At 50.9% G+C, this 19,854-nt stretch overlaps 1 protein-coding gene and 1 long non-coding RNA gene across 7 annotated transcripts in view; one reads left to right on the top strand and one right to left on the bottom strand.

The window, feature by feature from the left end:
* Positions 1-43: 43 nt before the first annotated feature.
* The window catches only part of PHC2 (polyhomeotic homolog 2), a 110,485-nt gene continuing 90,674 nt past the window's right edge, over positions 44-19,854 (bottom strand). For all 6 annotated transcript variants that reach the window (XM_070510401.1, XM_070510402.1, XM_044770295.2 and 3 more), the window contains 6 exons: positions 10,150-10,352; positions 8,324-8,453; positions 7,332-7,446; positions 6,026-6,167; positions 4,814-5,090; positions 44-1,476 (listed from right to left, as the gene is read on the bottom strand). In XM_070510401.1, the coding sequence (XP_070366502.1) occupies positions 1,322-1,476; positions 4,814-5,090; positions 6,026-6,167; positions 7,332-7,446; positions 8,324-8,453; positions 10,150-10,352 (1,022 nt within the window). In that variant the 3' untranslated portion in view covers positions 44-1,321. The remainder of the gene's footprint in view (positions 1,477-4,813; positions 5,091-6,025; positions 6,168-7,331; positions 7,447-8,323; positions 8,454-10,149; positions 10,353-19,854) is intronic.
* On the top strand, positions 10,359-19,622 carry LOC123285791 (uncharacterized). Its single transcript, XR_006527768.2, has 2 exons — positions 10,359-16,219; positions 19,493-19,622. It is a non-coding gene; the product is annotated as an uncharacterized lncRNA (long non-coding RNA).

Here is a 19,854-nt window from a genome sequence, read left to right as displayed (position 1 = left end):
GACCAGAGACAGGCACTCCCAGGGGAGAAAAGCACAAAGGAAACAGATTTTACAGGTTTATTTTTAAAAAACAAAAGGTTAAAAAAAGTCCTTCATTTCCAACCCTGCCTGGGGGTGTGAGTGGGGAATAGAACAAGCGAGAAAGGTGCCCACGCTCTTCCTGGGGGGGGAGTCCCACTCTTCCCCGGGAGCCTGCAAGGACAGGGCAGGTCAGAGGCAGGCCCTCACCCTTCCTGCCCTGCCTCCTCTGCAGGGAGCTCAAATTGCTGCTAGCAAGTTCGAGAGGCAAAGAAGTGTGGGAGCGGGAGGCCAAAGGCTGCCTTCTTCGCGTCAGCGGTCACTCCAGCTCTTCTCTGCCCTTGGCCGTTCTCTGGGCACCCACCCCTGGGGCTTCCAGGGTGGCGGGCAGGCAGGCCAGGAAGCTTGGCCTGGCCCAGCCCACCGGCAGCTTCCTTAATGCTGTTTGTGACACAGCAGGGCAGTCAGGGGGACTTCACAGTGTGGGGAAGGGGCTTCGGAGACATCTTGACAAGTCTGGGAAGGAAATCTCCTTATCTTCATCGCTTTCTGATCATGCCTCTGCACTGAGGCTGTCCTCCTTTTCTATTCCCCATCCTGAGGCTGAGTGGAGTCCAGGACAAAGCACTAAGTGGCTGTTTGCTACAAAACACCTGGAGAAGCCAGAGGGTGGCGCTTGGCCTTTCTGTCAGTCCAGGCTCCCACACAGTCACACAGTCACACACACAGCGTTAAGGCGTCTGTGCCAGCAGGCATGGCCAAACTGGGCCCAGCTTCTCTCTCTCCACCTGCACAGGGTGAAGGGGGCGAACCCCTGGCTGCTTCAGAAACAGGCTGAAGGGGGAGAAGCTGGCCACGGAAGAGTGAGCCAGGCCCGGAGAAAGAAGTGGGAGGAAGGCAGGCAAGGGCTTTCAAGGCCTCTCTCCAGGCCTGACGGCTGCCCTTGGAAGTAACCCAACTCAGGTTGGGGAGCCCTGACCATATACCCCCTGGAAAACGGGGGACAGAGGGAGGGGAAGAGAGCGGGGCTAGAGTATTGGGACTTTGGAGGAAGCCAGTGCTATCAATATTTACAAGCATAAAGCCCCATCTTCTGCGCCACCCACCTCTCTGCCCCTCCCACAGAAAGAAAGGCCCCTGAGAGCCATTGGGGAGGTGCCAAGACCTCCTCACCAGCCATGCCCCATAGGGAGAGCCCCTTCCCTCCACCTGGCCCCATTTCTGGCCCCCTCAGGAATGTCTGTCTGGCTCTGCTCAGGTGGGAGGAGGAGCCCTGGGCCAGAATCCCGGCTGCCTGGCGGCCCTAGGAGTCCTTGAGCATGCTGATGCGAGCATAGATCTTCAGGGCGGGCCCCAGCTTGATGTTCATAGCACTCATCAGGTGGTCCTCCTTGAGCAGCAGCAGAGCTTGCCCGTCGATCTCCTGGGCACGGAATTCCTCTGCTATCTCCTGGCAGCCTGCGGGGACACCACCAAAGACAGCATCAGTCAGAGCGACCAGTGTCCACTCCCGGCAGTCATGAACTTCAGACATGTCATCTCACTTCAGCCTCATAACTGCGCCTTGGGGAAGGGGTTGCTGTTCTCATTTTGTAGCCGGAGAGAGGCTAAGTGCCTCCCCCAAGGTAGCCAGACTGCTGGGCGGCCCCTGGTGATTGTACGCCTCCTTATTTCTGCGGGTCCTTGTCCAGACCCCTCCCCTCAATGAACTGGGCACCTGGGAGATCAAGGTGTGGCGAAATGACAGCATGGCATTTCTGAGGCTGGACCATGAAGGGCACAGCAGCTTCCACTCGGCTCTTTTGGATACTTTATCTTGGAGTGAGTCAGCTACCACGCTGCGAGGATGCTCAAGCGGCCCTCTGGAGAGGCCCCAGTGGAGAGGTGCCGAGGCCTCTTGCCCACAGCAGCCCCCCCATGGGCCATGTGAGTGAGGCACCTCGGGAGTGGATCCTCCAGCTCGAAACCTCCAGACAGCAGCGGCTCTGGCCGCTATCTTGACTGAGACCTCGTAAGAGACCCCACAGCAGAACTGCCCAGCTAAGCCACTCCACATTCCTGACCCACAGAGCCCTTGAGATATCAGTGATTATTGTTTTAAGCCACTAAGCTTTGGGGTAGTTTGTTTCACAGCAACAGATAACTAATGCAGATTTTGGTATGTGCCATAACAAAACCCTGAAAATGTGGGTGTGCCTGGAGGCAGCAGTGGGGGGGCTGGAAGGAGTCTGAGGAGAGTGCTGAGAATCTAAGGTGCTTTGAGAGACTGGGAGGAGAAGTCTGATGGGCTTTGAGGAAACTGGCGGGGAGGCTTAAAGGAAGATGAGCAAACTGTTACTGGAAACTGGAAGAAACGGGATCCTTGTTATGAAATAGTAGGAAATTTAGCAACACTTGCTGGTGGTAATATGGGGAGTTTAATAACCTATGAACTGAGTGACATGGCTACGGAGATTTTCAGGCGGAATGCTGAAGGCGTTGCCTGGCTTTTGATTGCTGCTTGCCGTTAGGGGAGAGGAGAGAGAAGGTAAAGGAAAAGCTGTTAACATAAAGGAGCCAGGATTTGCTGGTTTTGAAAATCCTTAGCCTCTGCAGGTGGCAAATGAGGCTCAAGTTAAGAAATGGTTTCTAGGCAAAGATCCAATCCAAGACATAGTCAAGAAAATACGGTTTGAAGATGAAACTGAGAGTGTGATTTAAATCTTTTGTTAAGACCTCAGAAAGATCTCAGGTACTGCCTCAGATAACTGTTCAGTCAAAAGGCTCTCTAAGGATGTTATGGGCGTGCTACACAGATCCTCTCCATTCAACAGCAGGGCTTCAAAGACCATTAAGGGCACTGTCCCTCAGCTGCAGAAGCAGACTGATGTAGAGAAAGGCTTACCTTGAAGACATTTTTGGGTACAGTATTTGTTTAATGGAGTAAAGTCCAACAAAATTCATAGGAAGCTCACAAAGATTTTGAGAGAATTGTATTGGCAGAAACACTGCTTGCTTGGACTGGGCATAATACAAAATTCAGTATTACAGAGGTAATACAAAATAAAAAGCAATAGGAAGTAGCCTGAGAAAACTACTCCACTGAAAACTCAGACAACCATTTATGGGAAAGGAAGGACAACTCAAAGGGTTGAAAGACTCGAAAGTGAAAGAGAGTCACTCCTAGGCTTTACAGTCCTAATCAAGGAAATGCCAATACATGTCCTGCTAGATTTCAGAACTGGTAGGGATCAGTGATTCCTATATCCTGTTTTTTCCCTTTTTGAATGGGCATGTCCAAGGCAGTTATCCTTTGCCTATCCCACCACATCTTGGGTTTGTGGAGGGAATGGATAACCTGTCTCTAGTTCTCAGGTCTTCAGACTGAGAGGAATCATACTTGAGGAGCTGGATCCCAAGGAGCCTCATCTGTGCCTGGACCTGACTTACAGGAGGAGCTCCTGGACTTCAAACTACCGCTGTAATAGGATGAGACTGTGGGGACTTGGGCAGGGGTAAGGGTATTCTGTATGAGGGAGGAACATGCATCAATGGGAGTCAGTGGTGAACTATGGTAACCAGCTTCCCAAGGGTTCCCAGTGATCCTTGCTTCCTTTTCACACTCTCTTGAGTCCCCTCACACAATGAACAGAGTTGACCTGTGTGACCAATAACATATTGTGGAGGTGACAGTCTGGTGTGTGATTTCTGAGGCTGGATCATAAAGGGCACACTGGTCTCCACCTTGCACTCCTGGATCACCACCTGTGGGGAGAACTGGCTGCCATGTCCTGACAGCCCTCCAGCCTGAGTGTTCTGAGGAAGCCCATGTGGAGAGGGCCTGAGGCCTCCTGCCAACAGCCTACTCTAGTTGAGAATCACCTAAGGGAGGCACCTGGCGAGAGGATCCTACAGCCCAGTCAAGCCTTTAGATCACCTCAGCTTGACATCTTCATCCCAACCTCATAAGAGACCCTGCAGCAGAACTGCCCAGCAAGCCACTCTCCAATTCCTTACCCACAGTAACTGCAATACATTTGGGGATGCAGCAAAAGATAACTCATACACTGGGTCAAGTGGCAGAGCTGGGATGAGAGCCCAGTTGTTTGACTCGGAAGTCTGTGTCCTTAACCGTTATACCCCACACCAGTCTCTGAGTAACGGGCTTGCGGTGGCCATCAATACCTGACCTGGTCAGCAGCTGGCTGAGACAGGCAGAAAAAACAGCAGAGAAGCTTGGGGGCCCCACAGAAAGTGTTCGTGAAGGGTGTGAGGTTTGTCTTCCAAGGTCCATTTCTAGAGTCTAGCCCTCAAAACCACCTGCACTGCACGCGGGATCCGTGCAGGTCCCAGCCACGTCATGTGCTTTCCTGACTTGGTGCCTCTGCTCAAGCTGCTCCCTGATACAATCTCTGCATCTGGCAAAGGCCTGTCCACTGTCGTTCAGTTTAAATTTTCTTAATTTTGATGGTTTCCTTGACTGATTTCCTACACTCCTACTCCCATCTCCTACTCCTAACCTGCCCCAGAAGAGACACAGGGTGAATCACATTATCACCTCTGCATTTCACACAGACCCTTTACCATGCCAGCAAATACATCAAATTCCACCTGTAGAATATTACTTACAGTTTGTGTTCCCTGCTAGAATAGCAGCTCTTACAGGAGGAAGCTCATCTTCTCCATCTCTGCACCCCTGCTCCTGAACCTGAGTCATCAGCTGAGCTGCCTAGTCTTTCCTGGCGGCAGGTGAGCCATCCCGCCGCCTCTCACTCCTTGCTGTTCCAGGTGGGCATGGGACTTGCAAAGGGCTTACCTGGCAGGGAGCGGATGAACTCGTAGACATCTTCCACGTTCCATTTGGTGGGCTCACTTGGCAGGAAGTGGTGCCCCATGCCCACCAGGTCCCGCATGTGCATGTCAGGGAGCTCTAGGTCTCGCTGGCCTTGTCGCCGGCGGGAGGTGGATGAGCTGGCTGAGATGGGTGACAAGGGTTCCTCATAGCTTGAGTTATCGGAGCAACGGCTGGAGTCTTCCTGGCTGTGTGTTAGCTGCAATGCAGCAGTAACTGAAAGGGGTACAGTGCCTGTTGGCTGGGAGCAGAGAGAAAGAGTTTTCTTCAGGACGGGGGAATAAACCCTCTTGAGCAGAGTGATGGCAAAGGCAGGTATATTCTCCCTTTTTCACTTGGTCTACTACATATGTCTGAATTCCTAGATCAAAAAGCATCCTCTATGCTGGCCCCTCTCTGGCCCTAAGCAGTTAGTCCTTCCCAGTACTGGAGCATGTACCACACTGCACTGTGATTATCTGACTATACGTCTATCTTTTCTTCTAGATGTGGGATTTTAAAGCAGGGCTCTGGTTTATGAACCACCTGAAAGAGCATGTAAAATTTCTGGTGGACGTACATTTTGGACCACAGCTTTCATCAGATTCTTAAAGAGATTTATGACCAAACAATAACAAGCAGCAGCAAAGTACACATAAGGCCTGAAGCATCACACTAGGCTGAGTGCCTTCAGTGTAACTTTGAGCCTCAGAGTCTAGCAGAGTTCCTGGCATGTAGCTGGTGCTAAAGAAATATTTCATAAGCAACGCCATGTTCCTGTAGAGCCCTTCAAGAACTCAGTGCTCTAATGTTCAAGCAGGCAACAGGGTGGCGAGGGAAAGGATGCAGGCTGCCCTCTCACCTAGCCCTCCAGGTAAGACAGGAGGTAACTGGAACATCCTGTCTCTTCACAGGTCCAGGCAGGGGGGACCCCATTCCCATGGCCCCAGATGTCAAGGATGGAGGCAAACTGGACATTGGGGCCAAGTCACTGAAATAAGCATCCATGGGTCTAAATGAAGGGACCTGTTAAGGGGCTTGGGGAAGGCTTGATCTGACAAATTCGAGAAATGAGGATATGATGGAGCACACTCAAGTCAGCAGTGGAAAAGGAATGTGGGTGTCGCAGTCATGTTAAGAAGGGAAGCGGGTGGGGATGTACGAGAATGGGGCTTCAGGCCCTGCCAGCCCTCCTACCTGCTTCTTGGTGTCCTTGGTAAGTGGGGGCAGACTGGCTTTGCTGGCCCGACGGCGGTTGTGGGTCGTGGCTCCCGCCTTCTGCAGCTTGCTCCGGTCTGAGTGGAAAAGCCCCACTCGTTTGGTGCATCCCACATTGTACCTGCCCGAGTCAGGAGCAAGGGAAGTCAGCGAAGCTGTAGGGTGGAGGGGCCAGGGCAGAAGGAGAGCAGCCAAGCTATCTGGCAGAACCGCATCCGTCTATTTGTTCCAAGCCTAAATCCATCACTCACTACTAGCTGTGTGACTCTGGGCAAGCACTTAAGCCTCAGCTTCCTCCTCTGGAGCTGGGGAGGAGACCATCACTTTCTAGAACTGGTCTGACAACTACATGAGCTAATGTGTGTGGAGAGCTTGACACCACAATGTGGATCATGGTAAGAACTCACGGCTGACATGTTCAACAATAAATATGACCTGTGCCAGGAAGCCACTGTCCACTGTCCTGCTGGAAAGTGGCTTGGCAAAGCTTCGCAAGGGTGCCCTGTTCTCTCCAGCAGGACCTGAGGGAATGGGGGCTGAGGAGGCCTTACTCTCGGTGGCATGCAGAGCCCCTCTGCCTGGGGGCCTAGAGTTCTTGTCCTTTGGGGGCTCAGAGCTTCATGGCCAGCCGCCTTTTCCACCTTGGGACAAAGACCACATAGGGCTTTCGAGTCAGAGGAGTCTAAATCCCCAGCTCTAGGCATTAGGCACAATTACTTATCCTTTGTGCCTCAGTTTCCTCACGTGTATAAAGGGGACAACAACGATACCTGCCTCACAGAGTTATTCTGAAGACTAGGTGACACGATGCACACTGACAGCCTAGCACACAGCGGCTCCCCATCAGCGACGATGGTTCTCACTACGATCTTAGTCTCCTCCGCTGAGCACAAGCTCTCAAAGGGCACATCGGTACCTAGTGCAGTGGCTCTGGGCACAGCTCCGGTGAGGGGCTTCCCCTAGGGAGGTGGTAGCTGCCAAGGGCAGAAGAGGATGGGTGCCCGCGGGCCCAGGAGGGCCGGCCATGCTGAAGCGCTGCTTCCTGTCCCTGGACTGTGCTGCTCCCTCTCTGATCCGCTCACAGGGGTTCTGGTTTCTCGTGCTGGGTGAATTAGTGACGTGCTGCTTCCAGGCAGCTCAAAGAAACAGGGAGCTGGGTAAGCCACTCGGAGGGCCTCTTGGGGCAGACTACTACTGAAGGGGGTGGGACACGGGGCAGGATGCTGAGGCAGGATGCTGCAGGAAGGGAAGGGGCTGGACACAGCGGGGGGGGGGGGGCACTCACCTCTTTGCACAAGCCATGGAGCAGAAGCGCTTGGAGCGCTTGAACTTGTAGGCAAAGTCCACCCGGCCACAGAGCTCACACTTGAGTTTGAGGGGAGTACCCTCCTCTTTGGATTCTGAAAAGTACAGAAATTGGTAGGTGTGGGGAATGAGCCATTCCCACAGGACTGTCGGCGGCCCCACCACGGGACCTCCCTGTGCCGTTCGCCTCTTCTCGTGTCCCCACAGCTGTGACACGCAGAGGCAGTCTAGCCTGGGAAATGCCAAACTGCTGTCATCACTGTTTTGGGAAGGGCTATGTTTTTCCCCTGGAAAGGACCCAACGGTGTCTGCTGATGCCCCTTGGACACCTGACAGGTTTTTGTTTTAAGTGCTATGAGCCTGAGGCAAAACAGGTGCGGGACAATCAGCCCCACTCTGTAGGACCCTGGAAAGCGCAGGAGGCTCAGAGAGAACTCTGGATGCTGTCAGAACGGATCTGGAATTATCCTACCCTACGCCTTGATCTGTGTAGCTGGCTGTGACCTGGAGGACAGCACCCAGGAGCTCTGCAGCTTCCGCGGCAGCTCCGGTTAGTCAGTGGCTCGAGCCAAGTGCAGGCCTCAGAGCTGCCCGGTCCTCAGTGTAGGCTCCGAGGTGGCGGAGGGGGCACGGCCACCCGGTGCCACCCCTGCAGTCAGGCCTACAACCTGCCAGTGGCTCACATGGGAACAGAAACTCTTGGAACCCCGTGGTTGGCCAAGTGGGGCTGGAGGAGAGGCAGGGGACAGACAGTCCCCAAGGGCAGCGACTTCTCCTGCCCCTGTGTCCTGGGGATAGGGCTGAGAAGGAGCTGGGGAAGTGTTTAGTAGACTGGCATGTTTACACGCTGCCTGGCTCGGAGCTCCTCCACCGAGACCAAGGAAGGAAGTGTGTAAGGCCTGCCTTTCCAGGCTTGCCTACTTCCTGTTCAGCCAAATCAGAAGGCCCTGGCCTTCAGGGTCTGATGCCTACCTTGCAGATAGGGCTCCTCCATCTCGGAGTCAGTGGTGGTGGTATGATCCTGCTGTGGAAGTTTCTCAGGCAAGAACCCCTGTGCATACTTCTTCTTGAGATTCCCCACCAGCAGGGACGAGCGTCCCACCTAGAGGACAAGGGGACATGGAGGCCATGAGGGTTAGGTGGGAGATCTTTGCCATCCAGCCTCATCAAAATCACAAGTATAAAGCCTCCAGGTGCAGGCCAGCCCCTGCATCCACCCACATGTGCCCTGCTCAAGGCCCTACACTTTGCTGTTTAGCTCATGAGGCAAGAAGCCAAGTGGCACCAAAGTACAGGGATAGCTTCAATCCAGGACCCGTGGATGGTTTAGGAGGTTAGGAAAACATCTACTCCTGCAATGTCTAAGGTGCAGAGATGGAGGCAGAGATCAGGTTTCCCATAGCACCAGAACAAGTGCCAGGACCCAGAGCTCACCCATCACCAGGCAGGAATACAGCTGAGGCTGTGCGGGCAAGTGTATGCATAAGACAGAGAGACTCAGCAACCGGGTTTTGATTTCTTACTGCTGTCTGCCTCACCACCGCCCTACCCAGCCAGGGGTACAGGCAGCCACGGAGGAGAGCAGGAAAAAAAGGGTTCTGGGCCACAGAGCAAATGCCCTGTCTGGTTGCCAGGACCCCAGACTGGCTGAGTCCCTCTTCTGGGCCTCCCTTCTTTGCCCTGGTTCAGGCAGCCTGGTGGCTGGATCTCCAGGGTGCTGCTGGGGGTGCCGTTCAACATGCATCCATCCAACCAGAGATCAGCTGGTTTCTGGTGTTTCTCCAGGGGCCAAGGGGAGGACCCGGTCAAATGAGGGAAGGGATGTGACAGGGGCACAGCTGCTTCTAGCTAAGGTGCGCCAGGTGGATTTCTCTGCCAGCGGCCTTGAAGGACCTCCAGAGACAAACAGGACAGGAAGCGATTTGTCCTCTGGCCTCTTAGAAGCTCAGTTCCCTGTCTCAGTTCATCACGCCTACAGTCTTCTGCCGACTCTTCAAACCACTCACAGATCCTGAGAATGAGCAAAGGCAGGTGGCCTCCATGAAGACATACGTCTCTAACGACCAGGGGGTCTGATCACAGAGGCGGGATGCCTGGCCCTGGGCCCCTCCCTAGGGGGCAGTGCCACCTGTCCTCACCAACTCACACCGCACAGAATCAGCTCTGCACGCTTGGGCTAGGCAGCCATTTTCTTGATTCTTTGGTATTTCCCTTTGGTCTCATGCTTTCACTGGAGGCATCTGGCTGTGGCCTTTCTGAGGTGACCCTCACTTGCATTCACTGCCCTTTCAAGGCTCTGTCCCTAGAAAAGCAGCTTTGGGCTGTAACCCTGTGTTCCTATCTTCATTTCAGATATATCTTGAGAATTCTGTTCTACAAACATTTCATTTATTCTCTAACTGGCCAAAGTTGTGCCATTCAGAGGTCTTGGCATTCGAACTGAATGAGGCCTCATTTCCCCAAGCCCATGATCTCACACCAGACCCCCCAGTGTGAGCTCCCTTCTACCCAAGGGTCACACACCACCAGGCTGGGACACAGCGCAGTGTCTGTGGATATTTCTAACCAAGGGGTCGTGCCAGTTATTCCTCATCACTGATTCCTTCTGGCCTCTAGAAAGATACTCAATCCTAGAAAGAAAATGGCTCTGACATTCTTTGGGGGGCGAAATTAGCAAGGAAAGAGAAAACTGTTCACATTTTTGGAAATGTTACATGGAAATGTAAAAGTATTCTAATACACATCCAAAATATACTTAAAAAAAAAAAAAAAAAGAGGGGAAAAGAAGTAGTCCGTACCGGGAAAGGCTCCGCCCCCTCCTGGATCACAAACCCTTCGATAACATGCGTCAGGATTTGGGGTTTCACAATGGCCTGTGGTGGTTTATTCTCACCATTCTGGGGGGCAGTGCCGGCGATGCTGGAGGCAGAGTTTCCGTTCCCTGAGGTCATGCCGGGGCTGCTGAGGTCGGTCAGTGCATGAACAATGCCCTGCCCTGTCTCTGCACAAGGGAAGGTAGGAAAACACAAGCACGGCAGTCAGAACCAAGGCCAGGCCAGCAGGTGGACAGCAGGGACCCCACGCGGCCTCGCTTTTTCTGTGGAGCCAAACGACAATGCAAACCAAGCAGTCCCTTCTCTCAACGACCCATTTAAAAGTGGTGCAGGTTCAGTGGACACACCACTCAGTGTGACTACAACCAGCTCTGCAGCGGTGCGGCTAACCTGCTGGCAGTGTTTCTTAACTTCCCAACTGCGCGAAGAACGGTTCAACCAGGTTAAACGGAGAAGAATTCTGTCTCTGAGGAGTGAAGACCTTGGTCAATACTGATCTGGACAAATAAGGTAACATTCAATTCAAGGGAGAAAATGTATTCAAGGTGGTGTCTAAAACCAGGACAAAAAGCTGACCTAGGTATAGAGCTCGGGGTGTGACAGACTTTGGGAGAGAGAGGTTAAATGAACCTTCGATGAGGTTCCTTGGAGAAGGGTTAGATTTTAAGCATCCTGTGAAATGCCGAAGTACTGAACCCCAGAAATTAAAACAAAGGGAATTTGAGGGCTAAGCCCCAAGTACACACTATAATGTAGATCCGACTACTCAGAGACTGGTCACTGGGGTCCCTACATTAAGATACACATGTATTCTTGTACACACACGCTAGGCAGGGCCGAGGTTTTCTATGCTGTTTCTGCTGGTCTGGTGCTCCCAAGCAAGCCTCTTGCCCAGTTCTCAGCTCCACAGCCAATCTGATCCTCAGCCAACCACAGACTCCTTCCCTCCATGGACAACCCTTCCTACGTTTTCTCCTTGGGCCGGCCAGCCTTCCTCTGAAAGACCCAGCAGAGGGCTCCTAAAAGTGTGCCGAGGTGTCTGCGCAGAGCCACACAAGGGACCGCCTCTTCTCCACTTCAAGCAGCACCTCCCACAGCTGCCTCACTCGTGGAGGGGCCCAGACCTCGTCACCTCACTTTTCTAACGCTCTCCCTGCCCCCTTCCCAAGGCCATTCTCCACCACCACCTCCTGCGTGAGCGGAGGGTGCCTTTAACCTGGAACTTCCTAATAAGAAAGAAAAAACCATTTTCTTTATAGCAACAAGTCTATTGATATTAAGCATAACCCAGTGTGTGTGTTACATATTTTAAAAATGATTTCATTAAATCTAAGTAATTTGTGCACAAAACTTTATATGAAGATGCTCTTATTTCCTGTTAAAGATAGAAAATCTCACCATAGAATAGAAACTACGTAGCATGGAGAAAAAAAAAAACTCATTTTAGAAAAGGTTTAACTGGTTCATTTTCTGACTAGTAGTCCTAACGCTCAATAAACCAGGATAAATCTTTTTTGATAAAAAAGAGCTCACCGTGACACATGCCTTCAGTACTCAGACCTCCACACTTCAGCTGTGATAAACTTCACAGCTAAGCAGGAGTCATCTGAGAGGTGTGACTGAGGAGTTTTTTTTAATTAATTTTTGTTTGAGACGCAGTCACACGAGCAAGTTAGAAAGGCTCCCTTAAGTGTTTTTAGTCAATTGAAAAAATTTTTTGACACTTTTGACTTTTCTGTAGAGACAGAATATTAAATGGGAACTGAAAAACAAAATCTTTCCTTAACAATCCATGAATAACTAGGAGGACTGAGTTAATTACACAATCAAATTAAGTTTGCTTTCAAAATTTTAAATATTTAAGTCCGTATTTATATAATTACATTTTCTCTTCTATTTTTAAATTTTTTTTTTTTTTAAAGATTTTATTTTTTCCTTTTTTCTCCCCAAAGCCCCCGGTACATAGTTGTATATTCTTCGTTGTGGGTCCTTCCAGTTGTGGCATGTGGGACGCTGCCTCAGCGTGGTTTGATGAGCAGTGCCATGTCCGCGCCCAGGATTCGAACCAACGAAACACTGGGCCGCTTGCAGCGGAGTGCGCGAACTTAACCACTCGGCCACGGGGCCAGCCCCTTAAATATTTTTTTAATTTATTTTTTTTAAAGATTTTATTTTTTCCTTTTTCTCCCCAAAGCCCCCAGGTACATAGTTGTATATTCTTCGTTGGGGGTCCTTCTAGTTGTGGCATGTGGGATGCTGCCTCAGCGTGGTTTGATGAGCAGTGCCATGTCCGCACCCAGGATTCGAACCAACGAAACACTGGGCTGCCTGCAGCGGAGCGTGCAAACTTAACCACTCGGCCACGGGGCCAGCCCTAAATATTTTAAATACGCAAAGAAACATACATTTAAAATTAATAAATGCTGTTAAAATATAAAGTTTACTATGTAAGTTAAAATTTTATTTTTAGATGATGACTATTTCCTTCTAATCAGAGCCTAGTAAAATATTCCCTGATTTTTCTTTTTGGAAGATTAGCCCTGAGCTAACACCCACAGCCCTGAGCTAACACCCACTGCCAGTCCTCCTCCTTTTTGCTGAGGAAGACTGGCCCTGAGCTAACATCCGTGCCCATCTTCCTCTATTGTATGTGTGGGACGCCTGCCACAGCATGGCTTGACAAGCAGTGTGTGGGTCTGCACCCAGGATCCAAACTGGCAAACCCCAGACAGCAGCATGCGAACTCAAACACTACACCACCGGGCCGGCCTCCCTGATTTCTTTCGGTGAACTACAGATTATAGAATCACAAGATCAGAAAGTCTGGTTCAACCCCTTACCAATGCTTGAACCTTCTCTATAATGCCCCATCCAATGACTTGCTGGCATCTGTTTGAACATCTCTAGTGACAAAGGAACTCACTACCTCTGAAGTAGTTTGTGCCCACCTTGGGAGGTTCAATTACAAAGTTCTTTATAACAAGCCAAAAATCTATCTTCTGTTAAAATCTGCCCACTTATCCTGGTTTTGTTCCTTAAGATCACACCCAGGCTAATCATATTTGTATAATGGGCAAAAACACAGGCTTAGACCTGGCTTAGAGACTGGATGACTAAAGTGAACTGGTGGCAAGTTCCCATCTCTCTCTGAGCCTCAGTTTCCCTGGCTGTAAAATAAGGACAATAATAATACCTCCCTGTAGTGTCACTATGAGGACTAAGTGAGATGATGAATAGCAGGGCAGGGCTAGCACACTAGGAAAAGCTCAAGACATGCTCTTGGTGTCATGAGGGACGTCACTCACGAGCCCAGAGTATGTTCTCTCCTCCAGGCCAAACTCCCCCTGCTCCTTCTACTATTTCTACACAAAAGGCTGCAAGTCCATCGTCAGCCTAGGTCTTCTTTGCCTACACGTTTTAAAGTCTGCTGCTCAGTCAATACTAACATAACATATCAAGGGTATTGATCTAAGAGATCTGGTTGCCAAGATTTTTGTTTTGTTCTTTTAAACACAGTCACATTCCTGACCGAGAGTGCAGGTGGAGCGGAATGAGTGACTCCCTGGTTTAAGTGCATAATACCTCTATGGAATTAATCCATTCCTCTCTCAATTCTGGCATCACCCCTACTTGCTGCTTTTCACTGATATTCATCACCAAACAGCTTCTGATACCTTGTCTCCGTTTATGGGATCTCTCCATCCTTGCCCTTCTCCTCCCCCCGATGCCCTTCCCTCCTGTCTCCTGGATCTGTGCCTACTGATGTGCACAGCAAGGTGGGTGTGTGTGTGGAGCTGGGGGGCGGGGGTATACCTCCTGAGGTCACACTCTCTCCTCATGCCAAATACAGCAAGGAACAGAGACGCTGACCAGCTCAGAGGCTACAGAGGCCATGCTTAACTCTGGGAAGGAAAGACTTTTTAGAATGTATGTTTTAAAAAAAAAAGGATCTTATTAAGCAAGAGAACAAATGAAAAACCTCTTTCACCATAACATTAGAAACTATCCCTCTCCATTCTAACTCTGGGGCAGGATACAGGAGAGACAGACTCCGAGGGGCCGCAGGGAGGGTGTTTCATGAACGTACAAAGGGTTGCGGCTGTTTCGCCTCGCAGTCATCTTGTAGCCCAATACCTCATCATCTGCCTTAGTAACAAAGGAGTTTGGGCTATTTCTGGAATGACCACACACAACCCCACCCCCTGCCAAGCTCAGCACACTGAGATTAATTTAATCTGCTTCCCGCTCTCCCAGACTGCTTTGCGGCCTGCTAGGGGGAAAGCAGCTTAATAGTGAAACTTGCAAAAACCTGCCCTGCTGGCCCTGAGGCCAGATAAAAGAGACAAAGAAATAAAGAAATACTCTTAGTATTCTTCCTTCCTCATTCTCTTGACCAGTCCCTGGCTGTAAGTGCAGCCGGAGATTCCCACGGGTCTCAATGCCTTTACAGAGTCAGACACCTGAATCTGAAAGGTGGAAGCCAGGACACCATCAGTCCAAGAGGCTGCGGAAGGGAAGTAAAGCCGAGCGTCGGGGCGGGGGCGGGGGGAGGCGTAGAATCTAGCCTTTAATTGAAGCTGACCACAAAGGGCCACGTATTCAGATCAGAATGAACAGAGTAGAATGTGCTGGGGAAGTCATTACACAATGTATGTCTCCGCCTCTAGGCTGCTTCTTGGTTCTGGTTTCATTCACAGGCTCAGGCAGAAATGGCCCTTCGAGGGGCTGGATAAAATATGAAGGACCGCCCAGGGGCCCTGTTTGTGAAATTACCTGCTTCAAGGCTGGTCCCCTATGCTGGCAAGGCAGGGTTCTGAAGCGAGGAGCTATGGCTCAGTCACCTCCATAGCTTCGGGGGCTAACCCAATGTCCAGTATGTGACAGGTATTTGATGTCGGTGAACTGGAATGTATGGACCCCACGGTCTCAGTCTTCACTGTCCACGTGAAGAGTACCGGTCTCCCCAGTCTCAAAACGAGCAACCTGGCACCAGCTGAGATTTGTACATTACTTTCTAAGGCTGTAATAATTTGAGAGCAGCAAGGCTGGCGCCTGCCCACAGGAACAGCATTTCCGGGTACCTGGCTACAGAGAAGAGGAGCTAACCCTCGGCCCACTTCTTACTGGTAGAGCAGGGAGTTTTCCCAAGGGAGACACAGCATTAAGGCGGCCCTAAGGCCCGAGCTCCGGACTCCCCGGCCCTTTTGAAACATTTACGCCGGCTCCAGGCATCTGGACGAGCACAATGACCTCCAGAGGCAGAGGCTGGGAGGCTCCTATAAAAATGGCCTTGCCCTCAGGTCACTTAGGTGTCCAGAGGGGCTGAGCCCTCCTGTCCAGTGAACAGAGGTCACGCCGGACCCAGCTGTGAAAAACCTGAGCCACCTCAGAACCAGCTCTGGTGTTCTTTACATGTACAAACAAGACAAAAATCATCGGTTGCGCCGGAACATGGTTTAACACGAACATCTTCTCTGGGTCTTTCCGATGGCCTGGCCACTCAATTCCTTTGCCGCTTAGACAGCGGCCGTGAAGACCCGCCCGGCGGCAGAGGAAAGGAAGCGCAGGCAGAGTTCTCCTTCCACCCGCTCCGCCTGCTCAATGGCTCATTTCCACTTTCTCTAGACACGAGGAGAAAGGATGATTTTAACTTCCAAGACTTCTAACTGCCCTCACTTGGCTGCAGCAGGAGTAAAACAGAGCTAACGAAGTTAATAAAGAATTTAAGGAAGCGCAGTAGGTGATAACTCGCCTGCAGCGGATCCTGCTCGACAAATGGCAAAACAAGGTCACTTACACAACACAGAGCCTTCTCCCCAGGCCCCTGGCTCTGCAGTCACGCTCACTGTGCCTCAGCCTAGCAGGCCCAGTCATGTGGCCAGGGTGAGTGACAGCAGGATTCCCAAAGAACTGCATGCTCCTGAGACCCCAAGTGGAGCACCTGCGAAGAGACGCCCAGGGAAACCACACTGAGGAGGCAGCGAGTGGCTGACGCAGAGCACCTGGTCCGAGCAGCACGCCGCACCACAGCATGGTAAGCTGGGCAGAACACACTGTCCTTGTGGAAAAGTCTGCTGGCCACCCTCCACCATCTCTAGTGATCTTTGGGCCCCTAAAGAAATCAGTACCACTCTGAAAGTGAGGGAGGTAAGATATTTCATAAGCACCAATTTGTTGGCATTGCTACTCGTCCCCCAGGGGAGAGGGTAGGAAAGTGAAGTGGGGAGCCGGGGAGAGCAGGCTGTGCGTGTGTGCGTGTGTGCGCGGGTGGGGGGTGGGGAGGGCAGGAGAGGAAAGGGAGGGGAGGAGGAATGGTGGCTCTATGCTGGGACCCTGACAGAATACATCAATTAGAGATTCATTTGGTTAACAACTTTCTTTAAAATGCAAATATACACCTGCAGTCATTCACACCTTCCCGTGAATCACTTGATTGACTCAGATAAGCAAATGGTTTTCCTCCCAATTTAGGGACAGAAGGTTTGGTGGAGGGCTGGGGGTAGAGAGATCCTTCTGGATCAGGGGCATCAGACCACAGAAGATTAGAGCGAGAAGGGCCCTGAGTCTAAGATCTCAATTTTCCAAAAGAGGAAAAGTGTGTGTAGTTAAAAGCATGCATTTTAGAATCAAGGCATGAATGGATGCCCTATATTTGGAAGACAGTATCTTCTAAAACACGCCCAAGGGGAGGTCTTAGTGATGGGAAAACTGTAGGCCCCTTCCCACTCTGGGGTCCCGAGTACCACAACGCAGGGGGTATTAGTGCCAAATGTTTGTCACTTTTTCAATTCTGCGAAGGACTGCGCTGTCAGACACACAAGAAGTCCTTGCCTCGAGGACACACAGCAGGCTGCTGCTCGCTCACAGGGCGGCTCCTCAGAGCACCTTCCTCGGCTCTGCAAACAAGGGCAGCCTGCGCCGAAAGACCTCTCCCTGCAGGGGAAGAACGGCTGGGACAGCAGGCTCCCTCTGGGGCACTGGGCTGAGGAAAGGGGAGCTTTTCCCCACAGGAGGGCAAGGCCTGGGTCCACACCCGGGTTGCAGCAGAGGAGCTGGCCAGCAGAATGAAAGGGAGGCTGAGCTGGGGGGGGGGGGGGGGCCCAGACCTGCCCTCAGTGTTGCTGCAGGACGACCTTGTTAAGTCTGGGTTAAGAGGATTGGAGAGCACACCTGCTTCTCCGGTCTTAAGCATCTGGACTGAGCGACTCCGGTGACGTGACGGAGTCTATGCGGGAGGACTCCTCCTCCTCATGGGCGGCCATTACCATACAGCTGACTTTCGTGCCGTCTCTTAGGACACAGGCAGAGAGAGCAGCCCTCTGACTCACCCCTGAGCCCCAGCTAGAGTGTACATAAGCTGAATTGTAAACAGCTGAATGTTTTCCAAGCTGCCACCCCCGGCTCTGAAGGAAGCAATCAATGGGGCGAACGGGCACCCTCCCCCTGCAGTTCTGGACCACGGGAGCACTGGGGATTTCCAAACAGCTGCAGGAGCTGCTTCCCAGCACACAGGCCCTTCGGCCAGTTCAGACTCAGCAGCAGCACCTGCAGGACCGCAGGTGACTTCCGACAGGACAGGTCAAAGCACCAGGGACTGACAGCCAGCTCTGCCTGCAGGGATCAGGGAGTTTTCAAAAAGAGTTCTACTGAGATGGTGTCCTAGCCCGAGGCTGAGGGCTCCCAGACAGGCTCTTCTCTGGCCGATGCTCTGATTTCAAAAGGCAAGTGTCTGGAAGCGATGGGAGAGGCTCTGCTCTACAGACTCAAGATCACAGGAAACAGGAGGAGGACTGGCAGTGGGAAACAGCCCTGGGTCGGGGTCACACCTGGGTGCATACTCCGGTTCCATCTTTGATTACCTATGTAGCGTCAAGCACCTGCTCTGAGCCTGAGTGTCTCTATCTATAAAAATGAGGATCATACAGCCTATCTTGCAAGGTTACAGTGAGTATTAGGGTTTATATACATAAAATGCCTGGCACTGATTACACTTAGCAGCTGTGCTACATGGCACCAACGACTCTGGGATCAGAAAGGTCCTAGGCTTAAATCCCAGTTTGTAATCCCAGGCAAATTACTCTAGGCCTCAGTTTCCTGAATCTGTAAACTAGGGTACTTATACCTGTCTCATATGGCCACAGTAAGGCTTGAATAAGATAACGCAGGTTCAGCACAGTGGAGAGGTCTCACTTGGCCACAGGAGGGCTAACGTTGCTGAGACCTAAGAGGTGAGAAAGCCGCCCTAACGGCGCTCACTGAGCCTGGCCTCCTGGAGCCCCAGAGCAGAGCTGCTCTTTAACTGGTCCACACTCAGGAATCGTTCAAGTTCCTCAGATGCCTGGGTCTACTCAGGATGTCCCGTCCTTGCTCTTGAGGTGAGGCTTCAGGAAGAAATGTTATTTCCACTTTCACAGTGACTGCCCCATAACAGACATGTGCCTGCCCTTCAGGGCAGATGCACTGTCTGAATCCATCTGCAACAGTGATTGACCCGCAGGACAAGACCACCACCAGATTCCCTTTCTACACAGTTCTGTCATGCAGAGTTCCAAGGGATCACACAGATGGTGCAGAAGAACCCCAGAAACCAGAAAAGAGGAAACTCTGGAACAAAGAGCCACTTTACCTAGAGAAGAGTAAATACATGGAAGTTGTAATGGCAGGAGGTGGTTTAGCCTACGAAAAAAATCATGGAAGATGCATTTATAACAGTTAAAAAAACCCCTAGAAATGTTCAATAAATTCCCTAATTATTTTCAGGTTGATAACAAGGAGAGGCCACCATGTTGCCCGATGTGGTGCCTTATTTATTTGCCAGTTGCAGAATGGGGGGGCTCGGGGGGGAGGAGGGAGATGGAGGAAGCTAAGCCTCATCTGTCCTGTCTGTATAATGGGATAGATAATACTTATCTTGCAAATCAATCTGCCTGATAACTTCTGCTCCTGGAAAACATTGCCCTCTTCCTTCCTGCAACCGGTCTCTAAGTTTTCAATCACCCTACTTTGCTCCCGATCAGCTGATAGAACAGATTAATACTGACTACTGGAGCCCTGGAAATGTGGACTTCATTGATTTTTTAAAAAATGGTATGTGATTCACATTAATTTTAAAGTGTCATTTGCTTTGAATGTTTAAAAATGTCTTAACATAGCTGTGTGGATCTAGGCCACATATAGATGGTTTTGAATATGCTAAAGATATCAATAACTAGGGATAATTATACAGTATTTGAGACATAATAGCCATGCAACTAGACTTTTAAAAATAACTCCCAGCAGACATGAACTCTCGTTTTCTTGCCAACAGTCTCAATATTCAGAATCAAGCCTGGTCCGCCTAAACTACTGGAGAAGAGCTGGTTATGACATGGCATCTCATAGTCCATCTCTTCTTAGGAGAAGCTATAGTAAATTTCACTGCTAAGAAGAAAATCATCCAAGAAACAGATATTCACTTTAAAGAGAGTCATAATAGCAAAGTGGGACTCTCCTCAACATCTGGATTCATCTTAGAACACTGGCAATCCCTACTTAATAGCAATCATTTCTTCGGCAGATGTAGGAAGAACGTTCTTTTCTTCTGGACTTACCTAAATTTAAAAAATCATTCGGAAGTTGAAAGAACAGGAAAGCACATCCTTTTTCACTAACTATAAATAATGTGAAAGA

Source organism: Equus asinus, chromosome 5, assembly GCF_041296235.1.
Source record: "Equus asinus isolate D_3611 breed Donkey chromosome 5, EquAss-T2T_v2, whole genome shotgun sequence".
NCBI lineage: Eukaryota > Metazoa > Chordata > Mammalia > Perissodactyla > Equidae > Equus > Equus asinus.
Note: the sequence above shows the minus strand (reverse complement) of the source record. Positions and strands in the feature narration are given on the sequence as shown.